The sequence below is a fragment of the Zeus faber genome (genome assembly GCF_960531495.2).
Source record: "Zeus faber genome assembly, chromosome: 20".
Taxonomy (NCBI): domain Eukaryota; kingdom Metazoa; phylum Chordata; class Actinopteri; order Zeiformes; family Zeidae; genus Zeus; species Zeus faber.
Genome location: NC_137207.1, coordinates 20433470 through 20451842, shown reverse-complemented (window position 1 = coordinate 20451842; position 18373 = coordinate 20433470). Strand labels below are relative to the sequence as shown.

The 18373-nt window shown below is 46.9% G+C and overlaps 1 protein-coding gene across 1 annotated transcript in view; it reads left to right on the top strand.

The window, feature by feature from the left end:
• Nucleotides 1-18373, top strand: part of LOC307245636 (protocadherin-15-like) — a gene marked incomplete at both ends in the record, with an annotated part of 144376 nt that overhangs the window by 66437 nt on the left and 59566 nt on the right. Inside the window, 5 exons of the mRNA XM_080021282.1 lie at nt 7705-7854; nt 8224-8315; nt 9179-9280; nt 16842-16974; nt 17199-17275. Coding sequence (XP_079877408.1) covers nt 7705-7854; nt 8224-8315; nt 9179-9280; nt 16842-16974; nt 17199-17275 — 554 coding nt within the window. The remainder of the gene's footprint in view (nt 1-7704; nt 7855-8223; nt 8316-9178; nt 9281-16841; nt 16975-17198; nt 17276-18373) is intronic.

Here is an 18373-nt window from a genome sequence, read left to right as displayed (position 1 = left end):
GTGTGAGTTTTGTTCACAATCTACAATTCTATGAGGAAAGACTTTACAAACTCACCGAAAATTGAAGGACATTGCCATTACTTTGAGAACGCAGTCACTTTGCGACATCATGAATCAATGCATAAAATGTTTCGTCTCTGAGTGGTTGAAGAAATAGGAAAAATGTAACTCGTACATCGTTGCACAGGATCCGGAGAACTGTAATACGTCTCTAACTCGACTAAACTGGACCCTGTGTATTATTGCCTGCAGCTATATTTATTATTATTATTATTATTATTATTATTATTATTATTATTATTATTATTATTGCTATGATGATGATGATGATTATTATTATTATTATTATTATTATTTTAACGTATATTCATCAGTAAATTTAATTAACATGATGAAATGAATCTCATCATGTTCGTATCTTTTTTAATAATTCTGTCCATAAATGTACAGTATGGATGCCTCTCCCTCTCTCTCTCTCTCCCTCTCTCTCTCTCCCTCTCTCTCTCTCTCTCTCTCTCTCTCTCTCTCATTCTCTCTCTCCCTCTCCCTCTCTCTCTCCCTCTCACTCCCTCTCCCTCTCTCTCTATCATCATCATCATCATCATCATCATCATTTCCTCCGTCATTCGGCTGAAACCCCCATGCGTTGTGCACGTTCAGGGCGCGCAAGTCTCCATGATATTGGAGTTAATTACAGAGTGATGTATTGATTGGAGATCGGAGGAGAGAGGTGCAGTAATCTGAGAGAGAGAGAGAGAGAGAGAGAGAGTGAGAGAGCGAGAGAGAGAGAGAGAGAGAGGCTCTGCCAGAGAAATTAAACTGAGAAGACGACGTCCGGACACAGAGCAGGTTCTGTTCTGGAGGAAACCTTCAACTCGCTGCCAAATTGGCTCCAAGAGAGGACTGGAAGCTTTTAAAACAATATTTTTTTCTTTACTACTTTGTGAAAAGTATGTTTCATGTCGAAGAACTGTGTGTGTGTGTGTGTGTGTGTGTGTGTGTGTGTGTGGTGTGTGTGTGTGTGTGTGTACTGTTCTGTAAAAGGGAGCGAGCTGAAGTAACTATTTCCCCTTTTCCACCTTGGGCTGGTGCTGGTGCTGGTTCGCAGTCGGTTCAACTTGAGAACCTTCCAAGAACTGGTTTGCTTTCTCATCAGGATAGGGGACTATTATTATTATTCTTGTTGTTATTATTATTTTTTTTTTAAATTACTTTATTATTATTATTATTATTATTATTATTATTATTATTATTATTATAATAATAATTATTATTATTATTGCTGTATGTTTTTCGTGGTGCAGTTTTTTTTTATTGGGTAATGAGTTGGACAGAACATGATAAACATCTATAAAAGTGCTGAAAACAAGTACAATAATATTATTAGTAGTATTTCAATAGTGGTGACAACAATTTAGTAGTGAATGTTGAAAACCGTGGAAGTCTGTGGAGCCCGGAGCTCCCTTGCGGCTCCGCCTCGCTGCCGGGGCAAATTTTCACGTCCATGAACGTGGCACCGCTGAAGCGGTAAAAAAAAAAAGAGAGAAATCCCCGCCCCCAGCCCCTGACGTGAGCGCTTTCTTGGCTCTTTCCCAGCTTGGAAGGGACGCCGGCTCTGGAACCCCTTTTCCGGTTGCAGAACCGGCTCTTCTGCCGTCGAAGAACCGGATCCACAGATTAGGCACCGGCTCCGAACCGGCCCCCGAAATGCCTCGGTGGGGAAAGGGGTCGCCGCATCGGGGCTGCACTTGACGCTTTATAGTCATGGAAATAATTGGAACACAAACGTTTGGGTAGACGGTTCATTTACCTCGCCCCGACTGATGAAAACTCACCTGTTTATTACGATAACTCGTCTCCGACCATTTCAATTTTCCAAAATTGGTTTAGATTTCGCCTTAATGACCCTTTGTATTCAAACATATTACTGGGGAATCTGACGATTTCACAAAGGGATCGCAATCTGCTCTGCGATCCGTGTTATGCAACGGCAGTTCAGTGGTTTGTCTCCAACCGTGTTATTCATGTTAGGAAGCAACGGCCCCGAAATGTGTGGAAGGAACTGTGGGCGACCCTTTCAAAGACAGTTTCTCGCCATTTTTGTGGTCGGGATTTCTTTTGGGGCTTCATCGGGGTTGGACGACGCACGGTGGCCCGACTTTTTGTCATCCCTCCCCTAAACACTATATAAATACCAGGTGGTGAAATAAGCTCAGCGAACTGCCCGGATTTAGGGATAAAGCGTTTTTTTGGGGAATGAAGACCTGGAGTAAAAGGGATCAGCTGTGGGTCTCCTTTTAAAAAAAAAAAATTCCCCCCTCGTGACTTTAAAATTTTCTATACCCGCCGATTTCTTTCAATCGTTCCAATTTTTCTGGGCGGTGGATAACACGTTTTTTCCCGTGGAGCCACCGACTCCGAACGCATTTATTCTCTCTTTGCGAGGACGGGCGGCTGAGTCGGGGCCTCGCGTCTCGCCCGAAAGACAACGAGTCGGGCCGAGAGAGACGGTCTAACCAACTTACCGGCCCTCCAATAACTGTCAGAAGGATCGATTCGCTCCTGTTTGTTGTCCACCTGCTCCACACCTTGTTACGCTGAAGACGTAACAGACTAAAAGTCTAATGGCTATCGACAGAATGAAGAACTAAAGACTATTGACACACACACACTCCACCCTAATGTAGTTAAGCAACACACTCAGCCTCTCCACCCGGAACCGGCATAGTCGCCCAAACAACCCACCTCTACTCTTTAATCCATTTTCATTGGCAAGAAGAGGTAAACAAACGGAGGCCGGGGACCCGGGTTCTAAACTCGCTCCGCATCGACCCAAACCCCCCCCCCGAAGCCTGAGAGAGAGAGAGAGAGAAAGAGAAAGAGAGACTTCAGACGAGGTTGTGGCTCATAACGTAAATGGACCCTCAAAAAGCAAAGCCCGTGTCGTCTGAAAGGCGGAGAACAGGAGGCAATCACGGTGAGAGCGGCGCCGGCGTCCCGGCGTCGAGGGGGAGAGAGGGAGGGAGGGAGGGAGCGAGCGGCGGAGGGAATCGGTCCAGACAATGGTGGATTGCGCCGCGTCGCCGTTCTGTTCAGAGACGAGTCGACGGACACAAGGCCACCACCAGCTCCGGCGAAGGTGGTCGTTCTCGTCTTTGTGCGAAAGGGGAGTAGACGGAGAGTCCTCATTTATTTTTAATATATATATACTGAACGGATATACTTCGATATACTGGACTGAACGCAGAGCGGAAGAGCGAGCCCCGAGCAGTCAAACGTTTTTTAATACCCGCGGCTCGTGTGGGGACCCGCTCCGCACCGTCCCTCGCCGGCCACCGCCCAACGACCTCCCCCCGGCGGAGAACCCGACCGCGGTGCCGCGCGCCCGCCGCACAGCTCTCGGAGTCGTGGTCGGATCGCTGAATGGCGAATCCGGCGGCGCCGCGGTTTTTCGTTACATTACATTACATTTAGCAGACGCTTTTATCCAAAGCGACTTACAATTATTCAAACACCGCCAGACGCAGCCATCAGGAGCAATTAGGGGTTAAGTGTCTTGCTCAGGGACACTACAGCATGCTAACAGGAGGAGCCTGGGATCGAACCAGCAACCTTTAGATTACTAGACGACCAGCTCTATCTCCTGAGTTTCTGTCGCGACAAACGCACGCGAGAAAGTGACACCGGAAACGACGCCAAACCACGCGCGGCACAGGGCTGCTTGATCACTTAAAAAAGAAGGGAATAAGAGCAGAATTTAAATAAGAAATTAAAAATCGGAAAAGAAAGGTAGGATAGGTATGGTGTGTGTTTTTCCGGCTGCTGCTCCGTGCACTCCCGTCTCCCCGCCGCTTCTTTCCCCGCCCTTGGATTCTTGGGTTCTTCAATACAAACAAACATCTCCCTTCGAATCACCATCAAAACAACACGGTCGCCATGGCGACGTGGACGGAGGGTGATCCGTTCGTGACAGCCGTGACGTTTTCTTTTATAAGCTATTTGAAGCGACGCTTTAATTGTGGGACTAAATGCACATTTGCGGATCACTTGTCCACCCCCCGGGGTGCGTGGATGCTGGTCGCCTTTCTTCCGCAGCTCCGACTCATTTTCGATTTTTTTTTCTCCACCAAATTCCTCCCCCGGCTGCTGTGCTTTCTGTCTGTCTTCTTCTGACTTCCTTCCCGGGTTCTTTGGTTGCCGTCCAAGACTTGACTGGAGTTTTCGGGTGGCTTCCAGGCCATCGTTGGGCTCATTTGCATAAAACTCAGGCAGGACAAAATGAGCATCCATCCATAGAACTACTGTGCCTTGAATAATAAAAATAAATAAATAAATCAAATAATAATAATAATAATAATAATAATAATTATTATTATTATTATTATTATTATTATGATTATTATTATTATTATTATTATTATTATTATTATTATCTTGTACCCACAGGTACAAGATGGCGGCTAGGCATGTTTCTGAGGGGGTTCAGATCTGTTTTTGCGTGTTATGTATAAAGCGGTTTCAGAGTTGGGAAAAAAAGTTGGAAAATTGGTGCGAGGTCTGAGGCTCCTGGTCGATGGGAGGACGGGGGGCAATCTTCATGTGGAGACCACCGCTGGAGGTATCGAACCCCTCGGACTCTTGAGACAGACGGTGACTTACCATAGTATGAGCCTTTTAACACCGTGTAGAATGTATGCAAATCCACCTCTGTCTGTCTGTCTGTCCGTCTGTCTGTCTGTCTGTCCATCTCTTGTGTCTATCTGTCTTCCAGTCTGTCCGTCTTGTCCATCTGTCTGTCTGTCTGTCCGTCTCTCTATCTCTGTCTCTGTCTGTCTCTCTGTCTCTCTGTCTATCTATCTATCTATCTGTCTCTGTCTGTCTGTCTCCCTGTCTATCTATCTATTTATCTGTCTGTCTGTATGTCTGTCTGTCTGTCCGGCCATCCGTCTGTCTGTCTGTCTGTCTGTCCATTTGTCTCTCTCTCTGTCTGTCTGTCTGTCTGTCTGTCTTTCTATCTATCTGTATCTATCTCTGTCTGTCTGTCTCTCTGTCTATCTATCTATCTATTTATCTGTCTATCTGTCTATCTATCTGTCTATCTGTCTGTCTATCTGTCTCCCTATCTATCTATCTATCTGTCTGTCTGTCTGTCTGTCTGTCTGTCTGTCTGAGAAGAGCCAAATGCCGCCTGAGAAGAAGAGTACGAGAAAACGAACTGTGGTCTCTCTCCACAGTTAATTTTAACTCTTCCTCTTCTTCTCAGGCGGCATTCAGGGAGAGAGAGGGAGAGAGGGAGAGGAAGAGCGAGCGAGAGGGAGAGAGAGAGAGAGAGAGAGAGGGAGAGAGAGGGAGAGACAGAAAGGGAGAGCGCTTTAAAGTACTTGTTTTCCTTTTGCACCTCTCACAATATTACAGTTTGGACAGAGTGGATATTCAGACGGTGTGGGTGGTGTGTATATATAAATATACACCGCCTACACACAAAAAAACAGCAACTCAAGAACATCCCACCCCAAAGCGAAACAAAGGAACAAATCAACTGAGAACCACACCGATGGCGAGGAGGAAGACACCCCCGCCCCAGACAGCCCTCCTCCCGTAGATTAGTTTTCTTCTTCGCTTTCATCGCCCAGACGTACGTCCCAGCGACTTTGGAGAAGTTTCGCGCCGGGGGGGGGGGGGGGGGGGGTTGGGCTGTCTTTTCCGCGACGCGCAATCAATGGACGTCCTTTGCAGGAAGCAATAAATCGAAAAAGCAGGGCGCCGCGCTGCTGGCGTGCCAGCGCGGACGGAGCGGCAGCACTTCCATCACCGATCCGCTCCTCCCTCTTTTAGTCCTTTTTTTTTTACATTTATTTATTTATTTATCTCCGCTCCGGCCTTGGGGAGTTTCACAGAGTCCCCTCGTTCCCCCGGGCTCGGCTCAGGGGGAGGTGGGGAAACGAGACTCGTAACGAAAGCCCCGCCCTACCGTCGGTCGGAATCACACATTTCAGGTATAAAACTGCCCGGCAACCACATGATGTTGTTTATGTCAGTCTAAGGTGAAGGAATTAAGGAATTAAGGCTGCGTCAAGCATTCTTCCCAAACGGTTGCCGCAGCCAGGGCAAAGCCTGGGCCGGGCGGCCGCGGACGCCTTTCGTTCAGTTCAGCCCCAACAGCCACGTCGGCTCATTACACCATCAGGCCAAGGAAATGAGGTGAAGTAGTTGGTTCATCAGCAGAAAGATTCTCATTCTACGTCCTTATGATTCTGTCCGTCTGTCTGTCCGTCCGTCCGTTTGTCCGTCCGTCTTCTTGGAGGCCATTTTGCAGGGAAACCATACAGCAGGTCCGTGTGTTAGCGATTGAAAATACATCTACAATAAATCTATACTAAGATAGAGTCAAAAAATAATTCGTTTATGAACGACTTATCATATAAATAGTTTTAGTACGTCATTAAGAATGCCATTTGTTTTGCAGCGCAGGCAATGCTGCATTCATGTCTTTAAAACAAAAAAGAAGCGATTTCGCATTTTATTTCAGAATTGACTTTCTATTAAATGGTTTTATGTTCAAGGGGACCTATTATTCTGATTTTTGCACAAGTTAATATAGGTCTCCGAGGTCCCAAAAACATGTTTTTGAAGTTTTTCATTTTTGCTGATAATACCACCCCGGATGATGCATTCGAGCCATTCTAACCCTGCCCCTATACCATCCTGTTCCAAAACGGCCCGTTTCAGTGGGTGGAGCTAAAATTGTGGACGAGCAGCCAAGCCCCGAGTTCTGAGCCAATGGGGTTTGAGCTTTTCTCCGGGCTCCGTTTCATTTACTCGGTAAACCTTCATTCATTCCACCTTGTCATTCCACCAAAATCTGTTTCTGAGCAAATTTGAGGCGAGCAATAAGCAATCCAGTTGCTGGATCTCATATAAGATCTACGAGGCCTCATTTAAAAGTTTTCTCCGACTTCCGACGGTTTGTTGGACACCGCACGGCGATGCACCAGGACTCTCGCAGGCGGGGATCTTTTGTTTCATGTAAACTATGTAAATAATGAAAATGAAAATATAGGAAAATAAAATCAAATAAATACACAAAGAATAACCCCCCCCCCCCACTATTTTCATGGGTTTTGTTTGGAGAAACACACAGTGGATGGGATGGAGCGGACGTCAGCTCGTGCAGAGAGTAGAAAAAAAAAACCCTGGAAACGGTGCGTTCAGAGCGGTCGGAAACCGTGGTGTTCTGTTCCCAGCCATTACTTTGTCGTTAGTCTTCCTCATTATTTGAGACTTTGGCCACGCCTTATAATGAACCTCCCACAGTGTAACATTTTACATCTATCACAGAATAAGGAAAAGCGTAATAGGTCCCCTTTAATGACCCTCAGTGGAGCCTTTTGTTCATTTTCAGGAGCGTTTTGCTGATTTTCGGACTTCACGGGGTAAAAGGTCAAAAAGGTTGTTTAATTTACTTTAATTGAGTTAATCTTCTGTTTCGGGGTGAATGACTGGGGCAAAAATTGACTGTCTAGTTCAGCAGGAAACATGGGACAGAAAGTCAGGGGTGCGGCGGTCAACAGCAAAGAGTTTAAGCCTGAAGTGGGGAGATGAAATGTTAATGTGAATGAGGTATCGTCAAAGACCTCACCTCTGCCCTCTCTCTCTCTCTCTCTCTCTCTCTCTCTCTCTCTCTCTCTCTCTCTCTCTCTCCAGGTCGTGGCGTCAGACGGCGTCCAGCAGAGCGTCCCCGTTCCCGTGACGATAACCGTGTTGGACTCCAACGACAACACGCCGACGTTCTCCAACAACTCCTACCACGTCAACCTGTACACTGACGTGATGCCGCGGGAGAGCGTCTTGCAGGTGCAGTTTAAGAAGCGAAAAAGCTGAACGGGACTGAAATATCAGTACGATAAGAATAAAATAACAATAAAAAGTAAAGTCAATATCGAATTTAAAAAAAAATAGACAAATATATACAAAAAATAAAACAATACTTCTAAACGGAAATAGTGGCGAAATTATTTTTATGGGTAAACAGGGTATAAATTAAGAATATTAATAAACACATACACACATTTGTTTGTTGTGTGTGGGCACGCAATCAATGATATTTTAATAAACAGTGGTTTAATGATGGCTGATTATAATTGTGTGTGTGTGTGTGTGTGTGTGTGTGTGTGTGTGTGTGTGTGTGTGTGTGTGTGTGTAATTGTGCGTTCGTGTCCTCAGCTCTCAGCAGTGGATGAGGACGCCGGGCCCAACGGTCAGGTGATCTACCGCATCCTGGTGGGCGACCAGGGACATTTCCTCATCGACAACAGGTACGCACCCGGATCACTCACTCTGTTTTATGCTGTTTAGTCAATTATTTTGAATCCCTAGAAAGCTGACGAGGTGTGTTTTTAACTCTGGACATGTTTCCCATTTTTTTAAGTGGTATTATATTATTGCCAATTCTTCTTTCTAGGCTTAATTTATTTTTTGTTAATTCTATGTTTACACATATTGTCTATCACTAGGTTATTGTAACAGCCAATTCAATTTTTTATCGTTTATCTTTCATCTTGCACTCCATATTTTTTTGGAATCAATTTGCATGTTGCCATTTAATTCTTTCATATTGTATTTTTTATTCTGTTATACTTGTTAATATTGTTATTATTATCGTTGCCCTATTTTAAAGTGGAGCTGCTGTGAACATTGGGATCAGTCAAGCACTCAAATAACAAAAACTGAAAACGCCGTAGAAAATAGCGTGACTGAATGTGATGAATGGAGAATCGAGAATCTTGACGGTGCAGAGACGGTGGCACGGAATCAATGAGGAGAAACCACACCTCAAATCTTCATTTAGATTTCAGCCACAGGCATTATTTATTCATTTGTTTATTTATTTATTTTAGTATTTATTTTTTTGTTTATTAATTATTATTTGAAGCATCGTTGTTATTATTATGCCTGTGTATGTGACGGTTGTTTGGTTCACAGCTGAAACACTGTGGAATTAAACCAGTATATATGAAGATTTGTGCTGGCTCCTTCATAATATGAATAGTAATAATCAATCGCATTGAATTAATGAGTGCCGCCTTCCTCACTGTTTAATGTAAATGTCGCTGTTTTGAATGTGTTATTATTGTGACTACGACGGTCAGTCATTGTTGGAGTTTTTCGTCCTGTCCAGCACTGGGGTGGTGAGCGTGGTGAAGGGGGTGAATCTGACGGTGGGACGCAGCTACACCCTGACTGTGGAGGCCATGGACAACAGCCCTGAACCCCAGAGGAGGTGGGTGTCTGTCTACCAGATCCTCTTTCTGTCGGTCTGCCTACCAGGTCCTCTGTCTGTCTGCCAGATTGTCTGTCCGTCTGCATTTATATAGTGCTTTTCTCGTCTTGCTCGTCTGCATGTGAGACTGTTTGTCAACCAGATCGACAAAACAGTCTTTCTAAAATGGGAATCCCACAATATTTCCCCAGTCTTCATATGTTACACTGGGTGGGCAAGTTCTGATTAACTGTACATTTTATCAGGTTTTTCAAGGTTTTGACCCTGGGATATCGACTTTTTCCACGCTCACGTCAGAGGCGAGAACCACGCTCTGGATGTGCTGCGGTAAAGTCGTTTTGAAATAAAATGTTACTGCTACTGAAAAACGTGTTCAAGCGATACACTCAAAGGAGTGACGACATTGTCCTTCCGCAAATTGAATGTCACTTTTTGGAGTGTTTTCGGGCTGCATTGAAGGCCCGTGAGAAGCTGCAGCAGAGTGGTAAGTTTCTCTGCGTCCAGCGAGGTTGTCGCTATGAACCGTTCTAAACGATGGAAATCAACAGTTTTTTACTAGGGTTTGCATTGATGAATAGCGAACACGCAAACTGATAGGAAGTCAGCATCACACTGTATGTGCTGTTTTACGTCTAAATTCCTATTTGGCTCACTTTGCACATGGATTTTTCATGTTTTATTTTTGGATATATAAATTATTAATAAAAGTGTGCAGCATGATGTGAGAGAACTAAATAAGATGTTATCGTTGGGGAGATGGGACAGCGTGAAAAAAAACAACAACATATGATCTGTTTTTGAATCACGTTTAATTTTTTTCTTAAACCGCATCAACGCCTTAGTTCACGCAGAAAGATTTGGGAGGCCATTGCAACCCGTCCATATCTCTGCCCCGCCGCTGTCTGGAGCGCCGCACATTGACCTTCTCCCAGTCGCCGATCGCTCTTTGACTGCCGCATTTTCCGCCGACGTTTCCCCGGCAGCCCCCATTGACCTGCCAAGTGAAGATTTCATGAGCGCAAGCGGAACGCTCTGCGAGGTGCTTCCCCTCCGCCCGGCCTTCATAGCACAGTCATTACGGTCTGAGTTTTACCAAAGTATTATGCGGAGTCCTTGCTCTTTCACAAATAAACAGAAAGAGAAAAACAGGTCCTCGCTCCCAGCTGTGTCTCTCGGCCGTAGAAAGAGCACTTCGCCCAACGATGGAGCTCCGGAGATGCAGTGGGATTGTCCAACCACCGAAATGGGCTCCTCGTGCTGCCAGATCAAAACTTCAAGGCCGAACCCGTCCGTCTGACTCATCGGCTCCAGACAGGTTACCAGCAGCGTAGTCTGAAAGTGATGAAAGCTCCGACTCTGTTTTTTTTTTTTTTGTTTGTTTGTTTTTTTCCCAGATTCGGCTTCTGACGAGTCGCTCAGCCTAAAGAGTCGTTCGGTTTGGTTCATTGGGTTTGAACTGGGCCCGGCGGTTCGTCCGGCTTGAATAGCTCAACGTTTGAGATGCTGGAAGGCGCATTTCCCTAATGTCACGGGAGCTAGGCTAGCCGAAACCCCTCTGCGGCCTTGGGTTGGGCTAACCTAGTTAGCATTCTGCACTGGAGTATCCCTTCACAGTGCTAGACAAAAGTCACAGAAGGTTATTTTTTCGGACGATGTATGAAGACAAGCCAACACGTGTTTTGCTGGTAACTGTAAAAATTGTAGCGTGGATCATTCTGCCTCTCCCTTCATCCTCTCCCTTTCTTTTTTTTTTCCTTCTCTCAATACGGCTCGAATAGCGTTTGTTCAAAATCGATTTTCTTTCCTTCCCACTCGCCGCCTTTGCCGCGGCTCCGTCGCTGCCGAATCAATACGCGACGAGGAACTTCACAGATCGAGCTTTCTCGAGTGACTCTTCTCAGCGCCGGTCCCCAAACGTCCGCTCCGCAGACTCCCTCATTTTACAGGTTGAAAAAATTATGAAGAAATATCAGTTGAGTTTTACAACAGAGTCAATGTTGCAATAACACAGTAGGAGTACGTGACATAGCGCATAGGGAGGCTCACGCCATTGGCTTTTAGATCTCCAACCCTTACCCCACCCGAACCACCGCTAACCCAAAAAACCATTAACTGTGACGGAGCCGAAGCGAAAAGTCTGATAAACAGTGACTCAAATGTAAAACTGATGTGTTTTGTCAGTTTGTACAGTTTCGAATTGGCACTGGACAAGTTGATATTGGAGCGGTTTCGCCGACAGGGTTTAATCTAAATCACGACGAAGATAATACTACTTCATTGAATCCACGTTGCTTGATTTGAGGACAAATGAGAAGATGAAGAAGAAGAATCTTTAATTATAACACACCACACTACAGCACATGCACACACACACACACACAGATGCACATGCTTTTTGATGGTGGCCGGTGAAATGAGGCCTCTGCATTTGACCCATCCTGGCTTGTCCTTCCTGCGGGGGGGCAGCCAGGAGCAGTGGGCAACATTCGTGGACGCGCCCGGGGACCTGGTGACGAGTGTCCATCGCTGTCCGGACCATGATGTGTGCATGTTTTTGGTGGGGGTCCTTACTGACGTGAGGTGGAGGAAACCCCATGTGAGCACGGGGAGAACATGCAAACTCCGCACAGAAAGGCTCCTATTTAGGAGATAACCCTCCCGGAGCACGGTGCCAACAGCGCCCCAGGCAGGAATCGAACCCAGGACGAATGAGCTCCAGACTAGGAAGTCCTGGAGCGAGGTGATGGAGGACCGGTGGGCTCCTCCTGTCTGGTCTGAGTCCACATCAACCTGCTCCACCTGAAGGCCACGCCCACTCATCCAAAGGTTCAATTTACGTTTCACTCGGCAAGTCTGAGACTATTCTAAACCGACAAGTTTCAGTTCGTCCGGGTTAAAAATGTCATTTTAGTTTTAAGATCAGGCCTCATCTGTGCGGGCGAAGCCTCAGACCACCGCAAAAGATTGACTTGCATTGACTCAACTTGTGTTCAGTTTATACCGAGTTAAGTGAAAGGAAAACTCAGATTTATTCATTTTCTGCGGAAACCTTATTTACCGATCAGCGGGGGACAACGCAGGTTTCAATGCGGCCGTTGTGGCACCCGTGGTGCGAGGCTCCGGATTCTCCCCCAGTTCCTCCCAGTGGCGGGAAAAAAAACAAGGTTCAGGTTAAAAAAATATAAATAAAATCAATGGACGGCGGCGTTCCGTGCGGACGGACAGACGGAAGCACGCCGGCGGACGGTCGTCCCGGCTTTGGAGTCACGCCTCCGCAGGGTTTCCTCCAAGGACGAAGCCATCCACGTAAAGCAAAGAGCGACCGGACTTAACGGCCGGCGGCGCTGAGGCTGCCTGGGGGCGAGCAGCAGGTCGCTCATTATCTGCGTCTGGCAGATGGATCATAAATATAACAAGGAATGTGAAGTCGAGGCAGTGTAACGTAAACAAACATATTGTTCAGTCTTCCAGAGAGCGAGAGGGAGAGAGAGAGAGAGAGAGAGAGAGAGAGATAGAGAGAGTGAGAGAGGATTGTGGTGGTGGATTTGTCAGAAACTCGGTTACGGGATTTCAGGTTCTCCATCGACCTCCACGGTCCCAATCCCGGGGTTCTGATCCCCCCTTCCCTCAATTAAGACTTTGACACCTCAAAACAGGTAAAAACAACAGTTTGGAGATGGCCGCTGGCCATCAAAAGTTGTCTGTCGTTGTCTAATTCACACTCTGGCCCCCTCGTTATGTTGAACTTGAGACGCCGTCCAAACCCCGTTGAGACAACACGGATTGGCGGAGCTGGGTCAGCCTTGGGATTTTCATTTCAGGTTTGGGTTCGATATTTTTCACTTTTTTTTGCCGTCTCGGTTCGCTCCTTTTTTCTTTTTGTTTTGTCCTTTCTTTTTGGCTCGGCACAACCCAGGCCACCCATCTTGTCCTCACCGCGGCCTTGCGAGGCCTGTGAGGGCCCCCGAAATGGCTCCCCTGACACAAGAGAGCTTTTGTTGAAAGTTTTTAGACATTTATGTTTCTTTTTTATTTGGTCATTTTTGAGTCATCGCGGATCCGAATCTTTTTTTTTTTTCTGTGCTGTCAGCGTGCTGGACGTACAACAAAAAGTATTTGTGCTATTGCATCCAGGACAGCGTTAGTCTGCAAGTGGAGTTCAAGTTCTCAACCTTCAATGAAACTCTTTTTTATCATTCTTTAATCATCAAGAACTGCTGCAATAACTCTGTCCTGTGGACGACCTGGAGGACGACAAGAACACAGTTTTCAGACCGACCACCACCCCCCCTCTTTGGAGAACTATTTTACCATGTTTGGGTCTATAAACAACTGATCACTACTCCAAGAGGGGAGAATCGCCACGGGTGAGACAAATATAAAACCAAACAACGACATGTACACGGAAAAACATAAACATAGAAACAAACAACAACATACACATGGAAAAACATAAACATCAGACGACAACATGTGATGAAAAAACAGTTAATGAATGAGAATCAGAATAGTCTTTATTGCCAAGTGAGTTTACACGAACAGGGACTTTGTCTTGGTGTTCAGTGCATACATGTAAAACCATGAGTAAAATATGAGTGAAATATATAAGCATTATGTAAACTAAGGCTTTTATTTTTATTTTTTTTATTTTTTATGAAGCTGAACAGCTTTTGGATATTTTTCCACGCCAATGGAAAAAATTATGTCCAGGAAAACTGCGGCCACAGAAGACCCCCCCCGGGCCCCCAGGGAAGCCGGAAGCCCGCGCAGCAACCCCCACGCCCGGCCCCGAGAAGCATAACCCAGTCCCAGGGAGGGCGAGGAGACCCCGCCCCCCAGGAGCGCACACGTACAACCCACTGCCATGTGCAGGCGCATGACGCGGCAGCAGGCGCAGAACCCAGGCCCTGCCGCAGCCGACCAGACGCCCTACCCGTTCGCCAGCCCCCAGCTCCCATCCACGTAGCCGAGTGTGCTCCGCTCGGCGCAGGGCACCCAGATGTTGTGCGTGACCATGGCTTTGGACGAGTTTGAAACCGAATGATGAGGCCTTAATTGTTCTGGCCCTTGTCACGGTGCATCAACAGCATCAACTGTTCCGCTCACACTGGGCCGTGATCAGCCCATGTGGACACGCTGCCGCTGTCGAGAAGCTTTTGGATATTTTTCCACGCCAACGGAAATTTTGAGGAGCTGTGGAATGTATGGATTTGGTTAAAACCTCTGTTTAATTGTGCTTCTAGAAAGGTTCCCATAATTTCGATATAGAAACATACTCATTTCAAATGCCCTTTTTCACCGATCTCAGCCAAATTGTATTTATTATTTGGAATCATCATTAAAACCTTTTTGATGACGACACTTTAAAGGGAAGAAGTAACTTTAACTCCCTAGCAGCATATCTCAACTTTGTAAAAGCATAGCCAACAAAGTGGTGGTCTGGGTCAGGATCTAAAACTGGGACCATGGTCCCCTCTATTTCCAGCCCTTTCCAAAAGTGTCCTCCATATGCCCGTGGCTGTGGAAGGCGGCCTCTGGGATCTTCCGACACGTGTACAAGGCTTTTCAAGTCTTTTCAAAGCTCAAAATTCACATATCCAACGCTCTAATCTCTGTCAACGTCCGCTCAGGCGACCGGAAAGCCCCAAAAAAGCTCTTCAGGGTAAATGTGCATCAGGTATTAAGGACGAAAAGACTCGAATTCAGAGCTGTACTTGTCTGTCTATCTGTCTGTCTCCTGCCTGTCTGTCTTCTGTCTGCCTGTCTGTTAGTCTCCTGTCTGTCTGCCTCTCTGTCTGTCTCCTGTCTGTCTCGCTTCTGTCTGCCTGTCTGACTGTTTCCCGTCCGTCTCTCTCCTGTCTGTTTATTTGTCCATCTGTCTGTCTGTCTGTCTCTGTCTCTCTTCCTCTCTCTCTCTCTCTCTCTCTCTCTCTCTCTCTCCCTCTGTCTCTCTCTCTCTCTCTTTGCTTTGATTCCTTGAAGATTTATGTGTTTGTCGGCCCTCTCACCAGGGGGGGGGTGTGTTTAATATTTATCTGTCTGGACCCGACCAGACCAGACGATCCGAGATCACAGGAATAACACATGAGCCGATGTTTGTCGGTTGGCCTCCGCCCACGCCGCCCGCCTGCCCGCCCTGCCCGCCGCCCGCCCACCGCCCGCCCTGCCCGCCGCCCGCCCACCGCCTGCCTGCCCGCCCTGCCCGCCGCCCGCCCACCGCCCGCCCTGCCCGCCGCCCGCCCACCGCCTGCCCGCCCGCCCTGCCCGCCTCCCGCCCACCGCCGCCGCCGCTCAGCTCCCTTTCGCGGGTTACGGCCCGAGTTGAGACGCCGAGACGGGGAACGGACGGAAAATGTGAAAACGGAGACGTTAAATTTGCGCAGGTTTAGCAGCCCGCCAAAGCCGCTTAAGTCGCCCCCGAGCGCAGGAAATGAGGCGCGCGCGCCCGGACATGGAGGATTTGGAGAAACATCTTTGACAGTATGATCACGGCGCCACCGCCAGGGACGGGTGATATTTACCGCAGTGATTAAAAACAGATAGAACCAGAGAGGAGAAGTCATGTTAAACTGTCATGAGGATGAATCGACATGGAAGGACTTTGCATTTCGTCTGATGAACCTCGGTGTTAATGTGGAGTCTGTTCCCTCGTCTTCCCCCCGACGTTCCCTCCTGTCCATTCCATCGCTCCTCCATTCCAACCCTCATCCCCCCCCCCCTCTTTCCTCTCTCCCCACTCTCTCTCCCTCTCTCCCTCTCTCTCCCCCATTCTCTTTCTCGCCCCTTCCTCCACCTCTCCCTCTCACTATCCCCTCTCTGTTTTTCAGTCCCCCTCCTTCCGTCCCATTCTCTCTCTCCCTCAATCTCTCCCCCTCGCTCTGTACCTCCCACTCTCTCCCCGCTCTGTCTGTGATCAGTCCACAGACGGGGTCTTGATGTGCCCCCCCCCTCTCTCTTTCTCTCTCCCCCTTTCTCTCCCTCTCTCGCTCTCTCCCTCTCTCTCTCTCTCTCTCTCCCTCTCTCCCTGTCTCACCTCTCTCTCTCTCCCTCTCTTCCTCTCTCCCTCTCTCTCGCTCTCTCTCTCTCTCTCCCTCTTTCTTCTTCTTTTCAGTCTGTTCAACCTGGAATCTGTTTTCTTCCCCTGTCATATCAGCCTCTCTGATATGGATGACTTTACCTTCTGAACTACCTGTCTGCCTCTCTGTCTGTCTGCCTGCCTTTCTCTCTCTGTCTTTCTAACAGACTATACTGTGTGTCTGTGTCTGTCTGTCTGTCTGTCTGTCTTTGTAACAGACTGTCTGTCTCTCTCTCTGTCTGTCTAACAGATGTCTGCCTCTCTTAGTCCAACAGACTGTTTATATGTCTGTCCGTCTAAGTTCAAGTTCAAGTTCATAACTGTCTGTCTATTTGCCTGGTATTCAGTTTATCTAACTACATGTCTGTGTGTCTCAGAGTGCATCTGTCTGTCTTTTCATACAGTTGGTCTGGCCTATGTTTTATTGTTGTGATGTTTTCACCTCACCCCCTCTCTCTCTATCTCTCCTTCTCTCCATCCATTCAGGTCCTCCATCACTACCGTCTACATTGAGGTTTTGCCTCCTAACAACCAGAGCCCTCCCCGTTTCCCACGGCAACGGTATAGCTTGGAGATCAGTGAAGCCATGAGGATCGGGGCGACGCTGCTCAGTCTGCAGGTACAGACATGTGAAGAGGCAAAAACACAAACGCACATAAACACACGTGCACTTGTACACAACCACCGCTGGGTGTTAATGTGTATTATTGTGTGTGTGTGTGTGTGTCTGTGTGTGTGTGTGTGTGTGTGTGTGTGTGTGTGCGTGCGTGTGGGTTTGTGCGTGTGTATGGGCGGGTGTGGGTGCGCGTGTGCGTGTATGTGTGTGTGTGTGTGTGTGCTTAGGCGATTGATCGGGAGAGGGACCCCGTCACCTACAGCATCCAGCGTGGAGACCCACAGGGACACTTTGCTCTGCAGCAGTAAGTGAGAGCACACAGGCAACACACTAGAAAAATTAAACAATTATTTATTATGTATTTTATTCATTTTATAATCTTTTTCATTATATATATATATATATATATTTTTTTTTTTAATTTTTTCTTATCTTTCATTTATTTTACCTTAACTGCCTCCAGTCCGTTAACATTTCTTCAACTCTCATGAACTGAGTTAGTGAACAAAGAGAATGGATCTTTCCACTCATTACGCGTTTGGAATTTCAGGTCGAAATATTAGTATGAGCATGAGCATGCCAGCCAGTTGGAGAAATTCTCCTGCGTGGTCGGTGATGTTAATCTGCCCGCTACAAGGAAACAAAACTGAGAATATTGAAGATATTTATTCTGCAGAATAAAGGGAAAGATTCCGTGCTGCTCCAAAGCGGTGTTCCGATCAGTCTCCCTCTGCTTTACTTGAAGTGGCCTTTATAGTCTGTGAGAAGTTGCGTTCCATTCTGAGACGAGCCATGTGATTCGCTGTTGTCTTCAGTGACAGCTGAGAGCATGTTTTAACAAGGAAAGGCATTGAACACTTTCGGCGCAGAGAAAGCATTCGTTGAGTGTTACCACAAAATGCTCCTTTTTACGAGATGACGACTGAAACACTTGTGACAGGGGTATACAGGAATGTGAGATCTGCTGAGAAAGAGTCGGGCGTCTCCATACAAACATATGCCTCAGCATTTAGACATCACACGGTGGTAAGAATTATACCATTCATTAACATTGATCATCATTATTCTCCCACAAGCCCCGTTTAAATCCTGCCCTGATCCTTCCCAAATATGCGCCCTCGCAAATGCCTGGGTTGGAACGTGAATAGTGCACTCGCAAACGGAGATACTTCAATCACCACTGGAAACGCTGTTATTTCAGATGTATGTATTTTTCGCTGGTTTCCTACTTGTGTAAAACCAATTTTTTTCAACACAACTAAGGGACTCTCCCGTTCCACGTCATGGACAGGGAGCGATCTCCGGTACACTGCGCATGTCCTTCCCTGTGTCTCCAAAGAAAGCAAATGAAAACCAGAGTTTGTTTTTATTTCCAATGCATTCGTTTTCCTCCGTTTCCTGA